The sequence below is a fragment of the Trachurus trachurus genome (assembly GCF_905171665.1).
Source record: "Trachurus trachurus genome assembly, chromosome: 2".
Taxonomy (NCBI): domain Eukaryota; kingdom Metazoa; phylum Chordata; class Actinopteri; order Carangiformes; family Carangidae; genus Trachurus; species Trachurus trachurus.
This window is the reverse complement of record NC_139914.1, coordinates 7,842,689-7,859,028: the sequence shown is the minus strand read 5'-3', so window position 1 is coordinate 7,859,028 and position 16,340 is coordinate 7,842,689. Positions and strand designations below refer to the sequence as shown.

The 16,340-nt window shown below is 41.4% G+C and overlaps 3 protein-coding genes across 3 annotated transcripts; 2 read left to right on the top strand and 1 right to left on the bottom strand.

Moving 5' to 3' along the window:
• Window positions 1-1,826: 1,826 nt before the first annotated feature.
• Window positions 1,827-3,069, top strand: LOC310995739 (C-X-C chemokine receptor type 1-like; the record flags this gene model as incomplete). Its single annotated transcript, XM_083984862.1, has 2 exons — window positions 1,827-1,855; window positions 2,003-3,069. Exon 2 carries the CDS (start codon window positions 2,005-2,007, stop codon window positions 3,067-3,069), a length of 1,065 nt encoding a protein of 354 aa, XP_083840988.1. The 5' UTR covers window positions 1,827-1,855; window positions 2,003-2,004.
• A 1,227-nt stretch (window positions 3,070-4,296) lies between these two features.
• slc19a1 (solute carrier family 19 member 1) lies at window positions 4,297-11,239 on the top strand. Its single transcript, XM_083989541.1, has 6 exons — window positions 4,297-4,343; window positions 5,371-6,054; window positions 7,082-7,868; window positions 9,009-9,201; window positions 9,283-9,424; window positions 9,819-11,239. Exons 2-6 carry the CDS (start codon window positions 5,755-5,757, stop codon window positions 10,017-10,019), a joined length of 1,623 nt encoding a protein of 540 aa, XP_083845667.1. The 5' UTR covers window positions 4,297-4,343; window positions 5,371-5,754; the 3' UTR covers window positions 10,020-11,239.
• Window positions 11,240-11,861: 622 nt separating this feature from the next.
• Window positions 11,862-15,835, bottom strand: LOC310997041 (uncharacterized protein). The gene is made up of 11 exons (XM_083986614.1): window positions 15,551-15,835; window positions 14,490-14,645; window positions 14,265-14,390; window positions 14,021-14,184; window positions 13,788-13,881; window positions 13,554-13,667; window positions 13,405-13,425; window positions 13,219-13,239; window positions 13,079-13,105; window positions 12,933-12,992; window positions 11,862-12,853 (listed from the first exon to the last, which is right to left on the bottom strand). Exons 1-11 carry the CDS (start codon window positions 15,624-15,626, stop codon window positions 12,834-12,836), a joined length of 879 nt encoding a protein of 292 aa, XP_083842740.1. The 5' UTR covers window positions 15,627-15,835; the 3' UTR covers window positions 11,862-12,833.
• Window positions 15,836-16,340: the final 505 nt, after the last annotated feature.

Sequence of the window (16,340 nt, the reverse complement as noted above, 5' to 3'; positions counted from 1 at the left end):
AAAAAAAGGGGCGCACTCACAACACAAATGAAATTCCAGACATGTTTGGAAATTTGAATATAACGTGACTGTTGATGAGGAGATGGTGCGGTGTGTGTCTCATGTAACAGTTGGAGGAATGAAGATTACATGCAAGGCTATTGTTTTTCCTTTTCATTGGAACAAGATGCAACAGCATCCTGATGCCTATCGTTCATTTCCAGAGAAGGGGAATGTAACCTGAGTTTCCCTTGATGATAAGCTTCATGCCAAGTTTCACATTATTTTGAAAAAAACAACAACAACAAAAAAACACATAAGCTGCCATGTTCATGAGGGGAAACTGAGACGTGGAGCAGGTGACAACAACAAAGATGTAGTGAATTCCAGTTTGGTTCCAAATAATAATAACAACCCTCATGGAAATTGTCTCTCTCTTTTCTTTTTTTTTTTGATGTTGATTATTTTAAAAGTATGGTGTAAGATCAGTCTGTCGAAGAATTGCACAATCTAAGCTATTTTTAAAGAGCAAAGACTACATGAAGATAAAATGATGGAAACATCAAAATATCAGACTGAAGGATTTTTGTATTTCACTTAAGTGCCTTTTTTCTTCATGTTTAAGTCTGTTTCCTACTAATTAGATGCACCATAGCAATTACACGCTCATTGTGTCATACCCTTATTTTTTACAGTCTATGGTCATACCACAACACAGTCCCACACTGTTCAACAGCCCAGAAACAGGCCATTCTGGTTGAGGGGCTTTCATTCTTCCTGGTGGTGCCAGGCGGCAGCACAGGACTGTCATTAAGGCTCCATTTACTCACAGATAAGTGACAGTCATACAGGCTCAATGACAGTCATACAACATGAGACAATGTTGATGATTATGCGTTTTTGCCTATCGAGACCTGAATGATGTGATTTATGGAGGTGAAGGGGAGGGTTGTCGTGTTTGTCCTCAGTAGTAATATCAATAGGGGGAGGGATTCATCTCCATACTCTGTCATTAATAACGTGTGGTTTTCATTTTTGTCTGCGGGTTTGTCATACCAAATACCACACAGAAGTTCAGATAGCTCAGCAACATTACGTGTAGGCCTATACGAAAATATAGGGACAAACTGGAGCAGTTCTCACTTCTGTTGGTTTTAGATTAATGTAAATGACCTCTGCTTTGACTTTTGCAACACCAAGAGCAAGAACATTTCAGCATTTCATTTCCAGAAAGTCGCAGCTGACATCCTGAACTGCTGATTTGTAAACACACCTTACCACACCACTGATTACCCAAGAACATCACCTACAAGGGTCACATCGAATGTGCGTTAGCCTGAGTTTCAGTTCCAAAATATGCATTTAGGTAAAGATACACTTTGATGAAGTATCAGTAGTAGAAGTTAATAAAAGATTAGTATTTTTAAAAGCCACTGATGGTTGTTTTATTTTGGAATACACTTTTAATAGGCTATAGAGACAATTTTTGCATTATGCATATTTAAATAGTAGCCTACAGATTTTTTTCTATTTCAGTTCTCTGTTATATTAAGCTTTTTTATGCCTTTATGTTATATGTATGTCATCGCTATAGATAATTGAATTTCCTTTTGGATCTCTAAGTATAGGTCTGATTTACACCTGTTCTTTTCCCACTGTGACCTGTCAAAACATCTCTGACAGCACTGTTGCTGCAAAATAAAACATTTGATGACACAGTCACATGCAGTAACATATTGGGGAAGCTGGCAGGAAATTGGCACAGCAATAGAAACCCCCCCCACATTGTGTCACTCATAAAAGGATGCTCTTCAGCACGTCCTTGTTTCTCAGGCTGTTGTCATCTTCGAAAGCTGCGACCAAGCCGGTGCAGGAGGTGAGTATCTCAACTAGTTTATTCCTACAGGTGGAAAGAATATATATATATATGTTTTTTTAAGATAATGGCAGATGTTCACAATGTTGTTAGACACTGTTCTTGTGCTTCTATCTGTACCAATATGAATCTGTTTTCCATCCATAGTCATGACGTCATACACCTATGTATTCCCCGATGACTATGGACAGAATGACACCAGCCTTGTTCCATTCATCGCTGATCTAAGTACACTGACATGTGAGACAAAACCACTGGATCCTAAAGCAGCTTTGACCCTGTGTCTCGTCCTCGTCTCCATCTTTTTACTGGCGATCCCAGGAAACCTGCTGGTGGCGTTGGTGATCGGCACCAGCAGGCAGCCCCTGACCCCGTCGGACGTGTACTTGTTTCATCTGACAGTAGCAGATGGCCTGATGGCCCTCACTCTGCCCTTCTCAGCTGTGGCGCTGGTCCGAGGATGGCTCTTTGGAGACTTCCTGTGCAAATTCCTCAGCATCATCATCGAAGCAAACTTCTACACCAGCATCCTCTTCCTGGCCTGCATCAGCATCGACCGTTATCTCGCCATCGTACGAGCCGGTGAGAAAGTGAGGAGTCGCCAGAGGACTTGCAGCCGGCTCCTCTGCGCATCAGTGTGGGCCGTGGGCGGGGCCCTCAGCCTCCCTGCGCTTTTCAACGAAGTCTCCAAACTGGACGACGACTCGGGCAGGATGCTGTGCTCAGAAAGCTTCGACATCGGCAGTGCCTCATCCTGGAGGCTCGCCACGCGTGTCTTCCGCCACATCTTTGGCTTTTTGCTCCCTCTGGTTGTCATGGTGACCTGCTACAGCATCACCATCGCGAGGCTGCTGCGCACGCGCGGTTTCCAGAAGCACCGGGCCATGAAGGTGATCATAGCCGTGGTGATTGCGTTCGTGCTGTGCTGGACCCCCTACCACATAGTCATGATAGCAGACACCGTCCTGAGGGCCGATCTGGTGCTGTTTAACTGCGCCGTGAGGAAGTCGGTGAACGTGGCTCTGGTCGCAACCAACACCCTGGCTCTGTTTCACAGCTGCATCAACCCGGTCCTCTACGCGTTTGTCGGGGAGAAGTTCAGGAAGAAAATGCTGCTGCTTTTCCAGAGGAAGCTCAGACAGGAAAGGGGGTCGGGGTCAAGGTTCAGCAGGTCCACATCTCAGACCTCGGATGGACAGGGAGCTGTTCTCTGAAACCTTGGTGGACTTCTTCCTCTGTACGGCACACTTTTGTATGCTTACATACGCAGGATATGTCAGTAAACATAGGCCTACTATTTTTTTTATATATATTTTTTTAAATTAATTTTCAACATCATAATAAAACAAGGCAAAAGGGATGACAAGTCTGCTGCATGGCACTGCAATGTACATATTCAACCATACCTCTCACCAATGCACACACACACGCACTTCACAGCACACCCAAAGGCACACATGCATACACACAACATAGGCCTATATTGACTCTGAGATTCTACCTTTATATCACATGGTACACTGCTGCCATCTAGTGAGCTCACGTTTGCCCACATTACAAACTTGCTTTTCCAGCTAAGTCAGTGTTTGTATTTGTTTTCATTCATGTACTATATTTCTGTTAATATGGCAGTTATTCATGTCTTTAAAGTTTGTTTATTGTATATATTGATGTATTTCTCAGTAAAAGTAAAATGCTTTGCAACCTAATTTGAAATGACTGATTATTCCTGTAGACTTGTGGGTGGTTTGGTCCTTGTTCACAGGATCCCATCAAATAAAAACAGTTATTATTAACTCAGCAGCCTTCTATGGAAATAACCAGCGATCAAATTGCAATTAACTTTAGTTCCAACCTTTGACCTTTGAGCTAATTGGGCTCCATCACAATCAAGTAAAATCAAAGTCAGTGTTATTGTCAATTAATATCCTAACTATATAATTTATATAGGCCTACTATTGAATTTCCCTGCTAGGGATGAATAAAGTATTATCTATCTATCTATCTATCTATCTATCTATCTATCTATCTATCTATCTATCTATCTATCTATCTATCTATCTATCTATCTATCTATCTATCTATCTTTATTATTATTAGGCTATTATTATTATTATTATTATTATTAGTAGTAGTAGTAGTAGTAGTAGTAGTAGTAGTAGCCTAGTAGTAGTAAGAGGAGGAAGAGGAGGAGTGAGTATGCAGCTTGACCAGCAGATGGCGAGTTTGAGGAGCAAAACTCCAAAAACGGGTAATAAATATAAATTGCAACAACTCTGTTGTGTTTGTGCTTGTAACTTGATCCCATTTTCCATTAGAAAAAAAGAAAAGGAAAACCATTTATTTTTTGTAACAAATGTCAGGCTAAATAAAGTTTTTCGGCTGTGTCGCAGCCACGGAACCTTTAACTACACTTCCCAGAAACCAACGCGGCGACAAGTAAAGCAGTTGGTTGGGCGCTTTTGCAGCTTGAGATGAAGCACATGAGGTAAGAGAGGTTTACTCGACTAAATACTCCACTGCAACAGTAGAGCAGTAAATACTATAGTGTGTTTATATACAGACAGACAGCTGTTAGTCGTGTAAACCTGCAGACAAACTCGTCTTAAATATCACGTGAAAAATTTGTGCGAACAAAAACGACAGGAATGTGCATTTTTTACACTCAAATATCGGCCACCTTGTTAGCTAGCTGCACCATATGTATCTGGGCATTGAAGGTATTCTTGTTTCCTACACAAGACTTCACACTTTATAACAAAGGTGAGCACATTAGTAGCTAACGTAAAAATAAGTCGAGCTCTTTTTATGTTGTTGGGGTGCTGCCATGTGGGGCATTGGTGTGCTAACCTCGTTTCAACCCCACTGAAAGCCTTGTGTAACTTGTTTGCATTTTCCCCCGTCACGTAACTGGGGCTCATTTCTCAAGGAAAATATCTGTCCTGTTTTCTAACATTGATATAACTCATTTGAAAGCACCACAACAAGGACTGAATAGGCTGTCAATATATTATGACATAATACGTCACAAAGCAGGACTGTGGTTTATCCTGCTGATGTAATTTAGACACTGATTACTATTTAGTTAAACAGATAAATAACCGCACATAGATATTGTTTCAACCTGTCAAATAGGAAAGTGTTGTCTATTTTTCTTTGTCTTATATTTGATATTTGAAACACATTTGACAAATTAAACTTAGTTTTTTTAAAATTGTTTATAGGCTATATGATAGTAAGTATGATCATTCCAGTAGTGATTCATCTGCCAGTGGTTTCAAGATTAACTAAATGTTTGCCTTAGAAAAGCAGAAAATATTTCCATTTGAGGAACTTGTGCCAGGGTTTTTTTTTGTTTCTTTTTACATTTGCTTTTATTATGTTGCATCAGTATGATGTTTTTAACCACAGTTTCCTTTCCAATGTAGAAAACACAGCTGTGCTCCCCTGTCAGCTGCAGTGCATGCACAGTGTCAAAACAGTCTGACTGACGAAGAACATTGTTATCGTTTCAGGTTAACAATGACACCAGACTCAGCTGCTGGATAGCTTGCCGCCAGACAATGTCACAGAGTGGAATGAAGCAAAGGTCAACATTTTCTCTTACATGCGAAACCGGAGCATGTAGCACTTTAACCACCTTGTCGTATACACTGTTAAATGGTTGATTCCCAGTATTTCAGTCTTCTCTGGCAGGGAGAAGCAGAGGAGTTGAAGGGAGAACCGAGTTTGATTGACATTTTCAACCCAAACTGTTGGATTTTTACATTAAGTTTCTTTAAAAGAAAGAAGTTGGCAACTGTTTACATTAAAACAAGTTGTCACACACTGATTTGACATTCAAAAAAAAAAAAAGCTACACTTTGTATCACAGTGTGGTTCACAATCCAGTTTGCACAATGGTGGACGATGACGCAGCAACAAGCGGAGACAGATTAGAGGACGAGAAAGAGCTGGACCTCAAAGTGCTTGCATCTGAAGACACTGATGGAGACGTGGGAAATGCAGAGATGGGCGTCTGTGCCTCGGAGGCCCTGTCTCCCTCCGACGGTCCCCCAGAGGAAGCCCAGCCGCCCAGAAAGTGGAAGTGGGCCGTGATATTCTTGTGTTTCTATGGGTTCATGGCGTCGGTGAAGCCGGGGGAGCCTTTCATTACCCCGTACTTGCTCAGCCCTGAGAAGAACTTCACCAGGCAAGAGGTTGGTGGCGTCCACAGTGTTCATTCAGGTGTATCTGTGTCCGTTTGTGTGTGAAGGAAAAGAAAACATTGGAACGTCTTACAAATTAAGATTTCAGTCAGTGAGTTAGTTAATGTGTTCTCTCTGGGGGAGTTCGCTGATCCATCTTGGCTGAGGTTAAAGGTCACATTCCTTGAAATTAGGTCAGTGTAATAGGTTTATAATGAAGGAATGGAGAAAGATTAGGATTAGGGCACAAGATCACAACTTCATGACCGTTTTTTTCTCCCTAAAGTGATCATGACCTTGTACTGTACCAAGACTTGGTCACCTGCCAAACAGCTGTTTAGAGAATGATCAGGCTGGATAGGACAGAGTACAGTACAGTTTTTTTTCACAGTGGCGTTAACATAATCTACCATTTCCTGTTTATCATGACAGGGAATAAACCATTTGATTAAAGACTGAATCATCTTGGAAATATAGCACAGAACAACAGTTTGATTAGGTGTGTTAGTTTGCATGCACTTTTCATTTTGCGATAAATAGTCGTCAATTACATTATCATTCGTGTCGGTTTGCTAGTTGCTGTGTTATTATTATTTTTCCCAGGACAGAGACATGGTTAATTATTCAGGGATTTGGAGATAAAAAAAAAATTTGGTGATCACGCCAACAAACTCTCCATGGTAACGTTTACAATCATCAATACCAAAGGTCAGCCAGGGAAATAAATGACATCACTGTGAGACGAGTAGATCCTCTGTTTCTTAATCTTTTTTTTTATCATCTTATTGGCAGACATTAGGGTCAATACTTTAATCGTTATAAATCATGCTGAAGAGGTCATGTTGTGTTTGTTGATGGCCTGTTGTAAAAACTATACTCTATTTGTTGTAATGTTATAATAAGTCGACTACATGCAAGTTGGGACTATATTGAATTGCTTCCCAGTCCTACTAGAGATTTTAGTTATCCTACAAACTCATTCATCTCACTGGTTTCTTACATGCATTGATGCTTTATGTAATTTTACTGTCGTGTCCAGGTGACCAATGAGATCACTCCGGTGCTGATGTACTCCTACATGGCCGTGCTGGTGCCGACCTTCCTGCTGACTGATCTTCTGCGTTACAAGCCGGTCCTGATAGTCCAGGGCATCAGTCAGGTGGTCATCTGGGTCATCATGCTCCTCGGCACCACGCTCCTCGAGATGCAGATGATGGAGTTCTTCTACGGCATGACCATGGCGTGCCGCGTCGCCTACTCCTCCTACATTTTCTCCCTGGTCAGCCCGGACCTCTACCAGCGCGTGGCCGGGTATTCCCGCACCTCGGTCCTGTTGGGAGTGTTCACCAGCTCGGTGCTCGGGCAGCTCTGCATGTCCGTGGGCAACGTCAGCTACTACACCCTCAATGCCATATCTCTGGGCTTTGTCAGCTTCGGCCTGCTGCTCGCGATCTGCCTGCCGTGGCCGAAGCGCTCCCTGTTTTTCAACCAGATGCGAAATCAGGGGAAAAAAGAACTGGCTGCATCGGGAGCCGACAAATCAGAGCTGGACGAAATGAAACCGAAAGAGAGCCAGGAGTCCTCTGCAGCCCCCGCGCTCTGTGCGTCGCGCTGGAAGGAGTCTGTCTTTGTGCAGATGCTGCTGGAGGTGAGAAACGTGCTCGGGAGGCCGAACCTGAGGCTCTGGTGCCTGTGGTGGGTGTTCAACTCCACCGGGTACTACCTGGTGTTGTTCTACGTCCACATCCTGTGGAACAAGGTCTACCCAGTCACTGAGAACAAGGATGTTTACAACGGTGGAGTGGAGGCAGCTTCTACCTTACTGAGTGAGACATTTTTGGAGCTACAGAATCTAGTTGTTATGAGAACAGCACTGGGGTTTTTAAAGTTAATTTTTTTTTGCAGTCATTAAGTGTTAGTTTCACTGTCCTCCATTGCTAAATTGCTCAGCAACAACAAAATATCAAAAGCCCACCTAGTTCTAGAGCAGCAGGAACCGGTCAGCTTTGCATTCACGGCAGAATCTTTACAAGATGAGTGAAAAGCTGTCGATCACAAAGCAATTACATAAATTTCACAGAGTAACGCTGCCTCTCTGATTCAGGAGAGACTCAAACGTGGCTGATCATTTGATTTGTACGTTGTGTGTGTGTGTATAAAACACGTTAAGATGTGCAGTGTGAGGTAACTCACAGTACAAAGTCTATGTTAATGCTGTGTCTGGCTTTATTGAAGAACTCTTGTGTAGATGTGAAATGTCTGACACGTGGATTTGGTAATGGACTCCAGTTTGAGAATATGAATGAATCCCAGGATGTTTTTCTGCCCTAACACATGTGTAACCCCCCTGGGTGTTGCTTTTTTCTCTTGAATGTTTTTTATTTGGGGAAATCAAACATTGCACAATCAGCGTCCAACTGAAATCCAGGGCAGGAGGCGGAGGCCTGATTCCTCTCGGTGTCTGATAGTAATACGTTTTTGAATTGTGCAATTCTGTAATGTATGTTGGACGTAGATGTCAAATTATGATACAACTACAGCCTCCAGAAAACAATTATTAACTGAGGAGTGATTCATTGACATTGTACAATCTCATAACTGGGAGAAAGTTGCACATGAAAAAATGAGTACAAAGTGAAATGGCAGTTAATACACTATAGAAATGATAACCCCCCCCCCCCCCTCTGAAATCATTACATCAATGCCCTGTCATCAGCTGTAAAGCACAAAGATAGGAGGTTGTTTTAATAACCCAGATGTTGTGTCATGTGCAGTTAAAGTTAGAGTGCACAGCAAAAACTGAGACCAAACCTTCAAAAAATTAAAGCACTAAAAACTTGAACAGTGCAATGATGTTATATACATCATGAAAACGCTTGTTTTCTGCAGCCCAGATTTACAAAGTTGTAGAATCTCTGACTCTCCATCAGTTTTTTCAGTGGTGACTGTTGTGTGTCTTTTTCCAGGTGCGATGACGTCTTTCATTGCGGGCTTTGTGAAAATCCGTTGGAACGTCTGGTCTGAGCTGGTCATCGGTGTCATCACAGCGGTGCAGGCCGGTCTGCTGCTCCTCATGGGCACCACAGACAACATCTGGGTCTGCTACACTGCCTACGTCCTCTTCAGATCCTTCTACCAGTTCCTGGTGCCAATCGCCACGTGAGTGTTTGGAAAACAAAACAAAACAACATTCTTCATTCTCGTTCAAACACTGATGATTGTTTTTTATTCTCTCTGTAGTTTCCAGATAGCTTCATCGCTCAGCAAGGAGCTCTGTGCGCTGGTGTTTGGCATCAACACCTTCCTGGGGACCATACTGAAGAGCATCATCAGCCTGATATTCTCTGACAAGAGGGGGCTGGGGTTGGATGTGCACTCTCAGGTGAAATAGTCGTTTCATACAAGATGTGATTACGAGCTTTGGCTGCATGATTTGTATTAATTCACAGTGATTTACACAAAAAATAAGTTTGCATTTACATAACCAGGCAAATTGGCCCATTGCCATAGTCTTAGGAGTAGGTTTGTTACCTTTAATTGTTGCTGCAAGCTATTTTTAGAACGGTGGTGGCAATGGGCCAATTTGCCAAAATGTTGAACTATCCCTTTAACACAAGTGACAGCAGACAAACAGATGCTAGGATGGATAGGATGGCTTTTGTCACTCACTGTGTGTTATATTACTTAGCACAGCTTTTTCTCAGGGTGTTAATTATTTTCCTTTGTCTGTGTATTATCTGACTGAGGATCCATTTCTTTTTTCTTTTCCCTCACAGTTCCTGGTTTACTTTGTTTACTTCACCATCCTGACGGTGGTCTACATGGTCTGTGCCACTGTGGTCATCTTCCGTCACTTTAGAAACCAGCCCAGGGCAGGAAGTGAGGACACGGAGGAAGCCACGCCCACAGAGCTCAGTCCTGTGGCTGTCAATTCGGAGGCAGAACCTTTGTCTAATGGGAAAAGTGTCAAAGCGTAACGTCAAGAAACATGTCTCACCTCTTTCCATCCACATGTTTTTTATTACTGTAGACCCAAGTGTTTGTTGAAAGCTCCTCAGAATCAGTGGGATCAATCATTATCACCCTGCGTCTCTGATGTAGAGGTCCGTTCAGTATTCGCTGCTGAGCCTTAATTACAGAAGTGCCTCATCCTCTCGACACCAGCCTGAATGTCTGGTGTCTAGGGAGAGATTTGTTTTTGATTATATCAGATGTTATTTGTTGTAACTGTACAAAGGCCAAACAATCCTTCATTTTTATTTAATGCAAAACACAGTGTAAAATCATCTCTTGTACAGTGAGGGACCATACAATGGCCACAAATTATCTTTGATTCTTTTCCTGTTAATTTTTAACATCACGTTGCTTTAAAATCGGAATATGAATGAGGCTTTGCATCCATTTATTATTTGAGGTTGTAAACTGCAGATTGTACGTACCGTAATGTGATTTTTAAATTTAAACTTATTTCATTGTTGCTGCAATGCTGTCAAAGGTATTTGTAATGTACAAACAGCAGCATCAGGGTATTTGAAATTGATTGACATTGACAAACAGGCACCAGAATGTGTTCAAGTCTATATACATTAGTGAATAAGTATGTGCTCTCTTGACTTACCTGAAATACACATAATTGAATTTGGTTATTTACCATTCACCATGATATTTCAGTTTTTCTCTAAATGTCAAAAGTCTTGCTGCTAATTCTCTGGCGGCTGTGAGTGAGTTTCTCTGCCTGCCAAACAAACGCCAAGAAGGGCTCCAACTCTTAAAACCAGGTCGTCCTCGTTTCGGGTCAAAGCACAGCTACTATAGTGTTTTTTCATCAAAAGCTGCAGGAAGCACTGTAGGAAACAAAACATAGGAACGCTGTGTTACTCAATGCAACAGTTTCCACAGTGCAAACATTCAGGAGTTAAAAAAAAAGTTACTTCCACAGCACCAGTAGACACATCTTAGGATATACTGTAGAGGTACTTCTCCAAGTTGTAGTAATTTCTGTTTCTCATGTTGGGAGTTTTTAGTTGGATTACATTGAGAATGTATAGATATGTTTTTTTTTGTTTTTTATCATTATTGTGATTGAAAAAGTTGCTGAGAAATGATGTAACTGTGAAGAAGTCTGAATGCTGTACAAAAGGAAAACTGGACTTAATCAGATTTATTTTGTATTGATAAATAAATTACCTTTGCTGGATTAAAAAACAAAACATGTGGCCCTTAGTTTACACCATCAAATGTTAGAGTCCTGATTCAGAATTACAACAGAAAAATGTGGTATTTAACATGATAATGATAACTTGGTCAAGTTTGTTTGGTCAGCTGCAGTCACAGTATGAAGACGAAGAGCTTAGTGATACTTTATTTTTTTTTCTGCATCTCTCAGGAGGAGTTCAGTTCATTTCTCTCTCCACTGTTTCTACAGCTGAGCTCAGAGATGCGATGAACTCAGTCTCGGTGCAAACTGAGATCTCACGAAGGAAGAAAAGATTGCAGACTGTGTGTGAAGCACTTTTCCTAGATTTTTTTTTTTAGAAATGTTTCCAGTTTTAAAGATATTTTACCCATTTTTGTATCATTGTTTGCCCCCCTAATCCTGGCGTCCACTTTGCTGTAGCTCAATGATATACTGCACTGCCAGTCTTGAACTCACAACCTAGGTCAATTATGATGAAATCAATCATGTGACTTAACCAGTTGTCAGTGAAACGTGGAAACTTGCTGCCCTCTAGTGGTTCAAATTCAGACCATCTGTTTTATAATAAAAGAAAAGAGAGATATGTAAATCAAAAAGCAGAAACTAGAGTTCAGGGTTGAGATTCTGTTGGTTTTATCCCTTCTTAAAATGATGTTTATTTCATTTTACACATTTATACATCTATATTCTTCATAACGTCACATTGCAACAAATAGAATAACCAGCTCATGGGGTGTGGAAATCTCAGTGCCATGTTGTGTCTATGCAATATGGATCTTCTGCCTACAACACTTTAACACTTTCAAGTCATTAGTGCTGCTTTGTCAGTCAAACCAATCTGCAATAAACACATTAGTTTACAAATACATAAAAAAAAGCTGGATCATTAAACAAACGTGAAACACTTTGAGCGGTAGTGTCCCTCTGAAAAAGGTACAGGACAGTACAGGAAAAAGGCTGAAAATTAGACTCTTAAGAAGAAAGGAAAGTAAGTGCAAAAACAAGACGCACATCTGTCGCATCTTTAGATTTAAGAGCTTAATACAAAGGAAAAATTAAGAGTCAAGTTTTTAGTGAATAAGAATATATCTAGAAAGTAGCTGATTGACTTTGAGTTTAAAATGTGCTCATACACATACACAGGAGCTGTTGCTGAGGAGTCAGTCAGTGATAAAGTCCTGTACAAAGCCTGGATTGTTGGTTGTGCTGGCGGGCCGAACCAGACAATGGCGTCCCTTTTTTCCCCCTCGTTCCGTCAGTCAAGTTCCTCCCTGCACAGTCAGAGCCGCGTGCAACGCATCCACACCGGATCTGCCTCAGATCATTCTCAGCCGTCGGGTTTAATGAGCTCGAGGTACCAGCTAGTGCCAGGTATTCTGTTCAACACAGGACAGCACACTAAACCGGGGCTTCCTTGTATTGTCTCAAGTTTCTCTGCCTCTCTGAAAAAACAAAGCACCGACACGTTCACTCCAAGAAAAAAAAGTCCTAATGTCTTGGACTGAACGTGCATGGATTTCCCGAAAAACATTTCAGCTGCACTGGATCGTCTTGTTTTGCATGTGATGGGTTGTGAATTGGCGTTGTTCGTCGTCTATGTCAACTGCGCTTCCTCTGCCAAAAGAAACAAGGACAGAGTCACACATTGCTGCATACCATAATTACCATTATGGATTTAATTTTTCCATCTTACCTTCTGCATTTCCCTGCTCTTGATGATCCCTGGTGCCATTAGATTCAGCAGCATTACTCCCTGGATTAACAACATAAACATAAAGATATTATAATTTTGAAAAAATAATAGACAAAGGATCGAGAAAAATTCAAAACCAAACTCACGTTGCCTTTGTTCCTTCCTCCAGAAGTCTGGTTAGACAGAAAGGAAGAAATATTAGGAGACAACGGAGCAGAAACAGAGTCCACACTGATGTAAAGGTGCTGCCTAATACTCTAAAATACAAGTGAGGTGAGTTACTGACCTGCTTCAAAAGGCAGGGATTCTGCAGAGGGAAGAATCACAACAGAGAATACATTACAGGAAGACGCAGACTTGATGTTTTCACCATTAATGTGATGTATTGTGTTGCAGGTTTCTCTTACAGGTGCCCACAGGAGGAGATGTAGTTGTTAACAAACAACAAAACTTGTTTAAACTGCTTTCTTACCTTTTTCGTAGAACCACTCTCCTGCAGGAAACCAACAGGATCATTAAAATCTCATCATTGTTCTCACAAGCACAGATAAATGCACACATCAGCACATCTTCGCTGCTATTATTACACATATAAACATAGGATAATATCATGATTTATACCTGCTTTGTATCGGTGCACAAGAGCCAGCACTACTACAGCTGCCACCAGAGAGATCAAGACTGTGACTCCCATGTTAATGTTCATGCCACCCTTCTTCGGCTCAGGATCAGGCGCTGAAAGGTAACAACAAGAGCGATTTCACTCAGACTGTCCGACCTTTAAGTTTGATTTGCGATGACATACTGTGATTCATTGAAAAAAATAACAGAATATGATTCACAGGGATAACTCACTCTTCAGGAAAGGGTTGGGGATGGGTTCGCTGGTGTTTCGGCTGACGGAGTTACTCAGCTCACAGCTGAACTCTGTTACTCCGATACTGTCATCCTACAAGATGAGTAAAAAAAAAAGTATGATCATGTCACGATGGTTCCTCCACAGTGGCACAGATGTGTAAAGATAATACAGGCTGTCAATGTTAACCACTTATTTTCATTATGCTTGTTTTCTGAAATATCAACGCCACCTTTTTGACTTCGAGAGTTTCGGATGAAGATTGCAACTCTGTGTCATCTTTTTTCCATTTGTAGGCGACCTCTTTAACGCCTGTGATGTTTCCTTTACAGGTGAAAGTACAGGTGGTCATCTCCTCATCACAGCGTTTAGTCACAGTGGGTACAGGGACAGGAGCTGTTGTTATTAGAAGGAAAATGGTGAATGGATAGTCTCCATGTTGCTCAACTAAATATTTGAACCGTGTGCCCACTTACATATGATTCGGAGATCAATCGCTGAGCCCTTCTTCTCACTGACTTCTGGTGTATAGATGGCACTGAACTTTTTAGTCAGTCTTGTGATTGTCATCTCTCCACTTGAAAGGTTCAGATTAGCATTCCCTTCACACAGACACAGAGGGTGTTAGCATCTCAACAATCATTAAGATCGATCCGATCCAAAGGGGTCCAAAGAGATGAGCTAAACTAGGGTTGGCTTACCGTCGAAATGACGATAGTATAAAGTTTCATTGTCACTTGAATCCCACTGGGCGGCAAGGTTATTACCGTCCCTCCATACAATTTTGGTGATGGGAGGAGTCGGTTCGACGTCTGGTTTGAGGACAACTTGATCGCCCTCCTTACGGTAGAGTATACCTGCAAGGACAGGAAGAAGCTCAGTGGGCCATTTTCCTGTCTAAACTTCCATTTAATAGAGCTACTAACATCTCCTTTTGGCTTTACTGTTGGAATTATTTAAAAACTATCAGTGAATTACTGTGATACTGAAAAATACTAAAAAGTTAATGGTTTTCAGGCTGGTTCAGCAACAGTGGTAGGCTATAATGCAAAAGTTTGGTGGACCCTTGGTCAAAATGTCTGCAAGTGGAGTATTGAATGATCTAGCTAAAGGGCATAAAGTTAAACATTAAACACTCTTTTTCAATATTTTATGTTGGATCAGTGAAAAGGCAGCAGCCTGCAAAAGAATGGGAAACCCAGAGACTTGAGCTCTCAGATAACTTTGACCAAGGTATCAGACAAGATGTTTTGTAATAGTTTCCAAAGGGGAAGGTGACCAAACCTTTGCTGAGGGCCCTTCTCCTTTTCTGTCGTTTTGAGAATGTAAAAGGTGATGAAAATAAGAAATAGTTTAAAATGTAAAGGGACTATCATATGTAACTTTATGCCTTTTAGAGATTATTTCATCTTCCACTTGCTTCACTGTTCACATTAACAGACATTTTGACCCGGGGTGCCCAAACTTTTGCATGCTACTGTATGAACTCTTATTTTCTTATATGTTATTACGACACCTGAACGCCTCACGCGCTGTTGTTGTCAGGTATATCACCAAATTACTGAAACGTGCAGGTTAACAACACCAATGGGTGGGGCCACACTGACTGTACAAATGGGAACTCATAGAACTGCGACGCAACTTTTGCAGACACTTGGAGCGGAAACTGCTGTAGTTACACCGCGCATTAATACATACACAAACAAGTGGGTTAAAATGCGAGAAAGAAGAAGCAGAGGAAGAAGAATAAGGACAAACTTACGGGTCTGAGCCGACACAACGTCCGGAAGAAAACACGACAAACCGGCCAAGATGGTGAGGCACAGAGCCGGCCACATTTTCCACTGTCCGTCGGTACGTGAGGGAAATCTAAACTACGTCCGATATGAAGCCACAGAAACGCTTCAAGTCATGTTATTTAACAGCTAAAAACTCCACAGGTTAAATGTGCAAGCTTTATAGCATAAAAAAGGAAAAGAAAAGTCACGTAGCACTAGCTTTGCAGTAGCGAGGCAGCAGCGGGCGGAAGACACAAAAGTGAAACTATTTTGAAAGCTCGTTCAACCAGACGAGTCTCCGCCCTGTAACAGTGATCTTACACTAGTATCATACATACGTAACGCAGTCATCATCAGAGGCGTTTTTGTTAGGCAGGTTTAGTGTAAAATTAATAATATAATAAACAATAAGTCTAAACCCTTTGCAAATTGAAGAAAATAAAAGGAAAATGAGGAAATAGACACGTTGCAAATTGGAGAAAACAGATTAATATGGTATTTTCAAAGGTAATCAGACATTTTATATGATGATTTAAACTTAATCCACCTAAATCCAATAGAACAGATTTGGAAAAGGCACATTGATGCCTCACAGCCTGGCAGTGCTACTGTCAAACTGAGCCTCCAAAGACTATGTGGTGGCACACATCTGGGTGTCCATGTTTCTTCAATGGAAGAAATTCAGAGCAGCTAGGACTCTTTTCTAAAGCTAGGTGTCTTACAATGGATGAGAACATCAGGATCATTTTAGACCAAGCAGAACAATGATAAATG

What these genes read in the sequence shown, in the direction of transcription:
- slc19a1 (XM_083989541.1), top strand. Translation starts at nt 5,755, where the DNA reads ATGGTGGACGATGACGCAGCAACAAGCGGAGACAGATTAGAGGACGAG. An exon ending in AGAACTTCACCAGGCAAGAG is followed by an intron (nt 6,055 to 7,081) that starts GTTGGTGGCGTC and finishes TGTCGTGTCCAG; the next exon opens with GTGACCAATGAGATCACTCC. An exon ending in GGTTGGATGTGCACTCTCAG is followed by an intron (nt 9,425 to 9,818) that starts GTGAAATAGTCG and finishes TTTCCCTCACAG; the next exon opens with TTCCTGGTTTACTTTGTTTA.
- LOC310997041 (XM_083986614.1), bottom strand. Translation starts at nt 15,626, where the DNA reads ATGTGGCCGGCTCTGTGCCTCACCATCTTGGCCGGTTTGTCGTGTTTT. An exon ending in CCCCAACCCTTTCCTGAAGA is followed by an intron (nt 13,668 to 13,787) that starts GTGAGTTATCCC and finishes GTTACCTTTCAG; the next exon opens with CGCCTGATCCTGAGCCGAAG. An exon ending in TGTGCACCGATACAAAGCAG is followed by an intron (nt 13,426 to 13,553) that starts GTATAAATCATG and finishes GGTTTCCTGCAG; the next exon opens with GAGAGTGGTTCTACGAAAAA.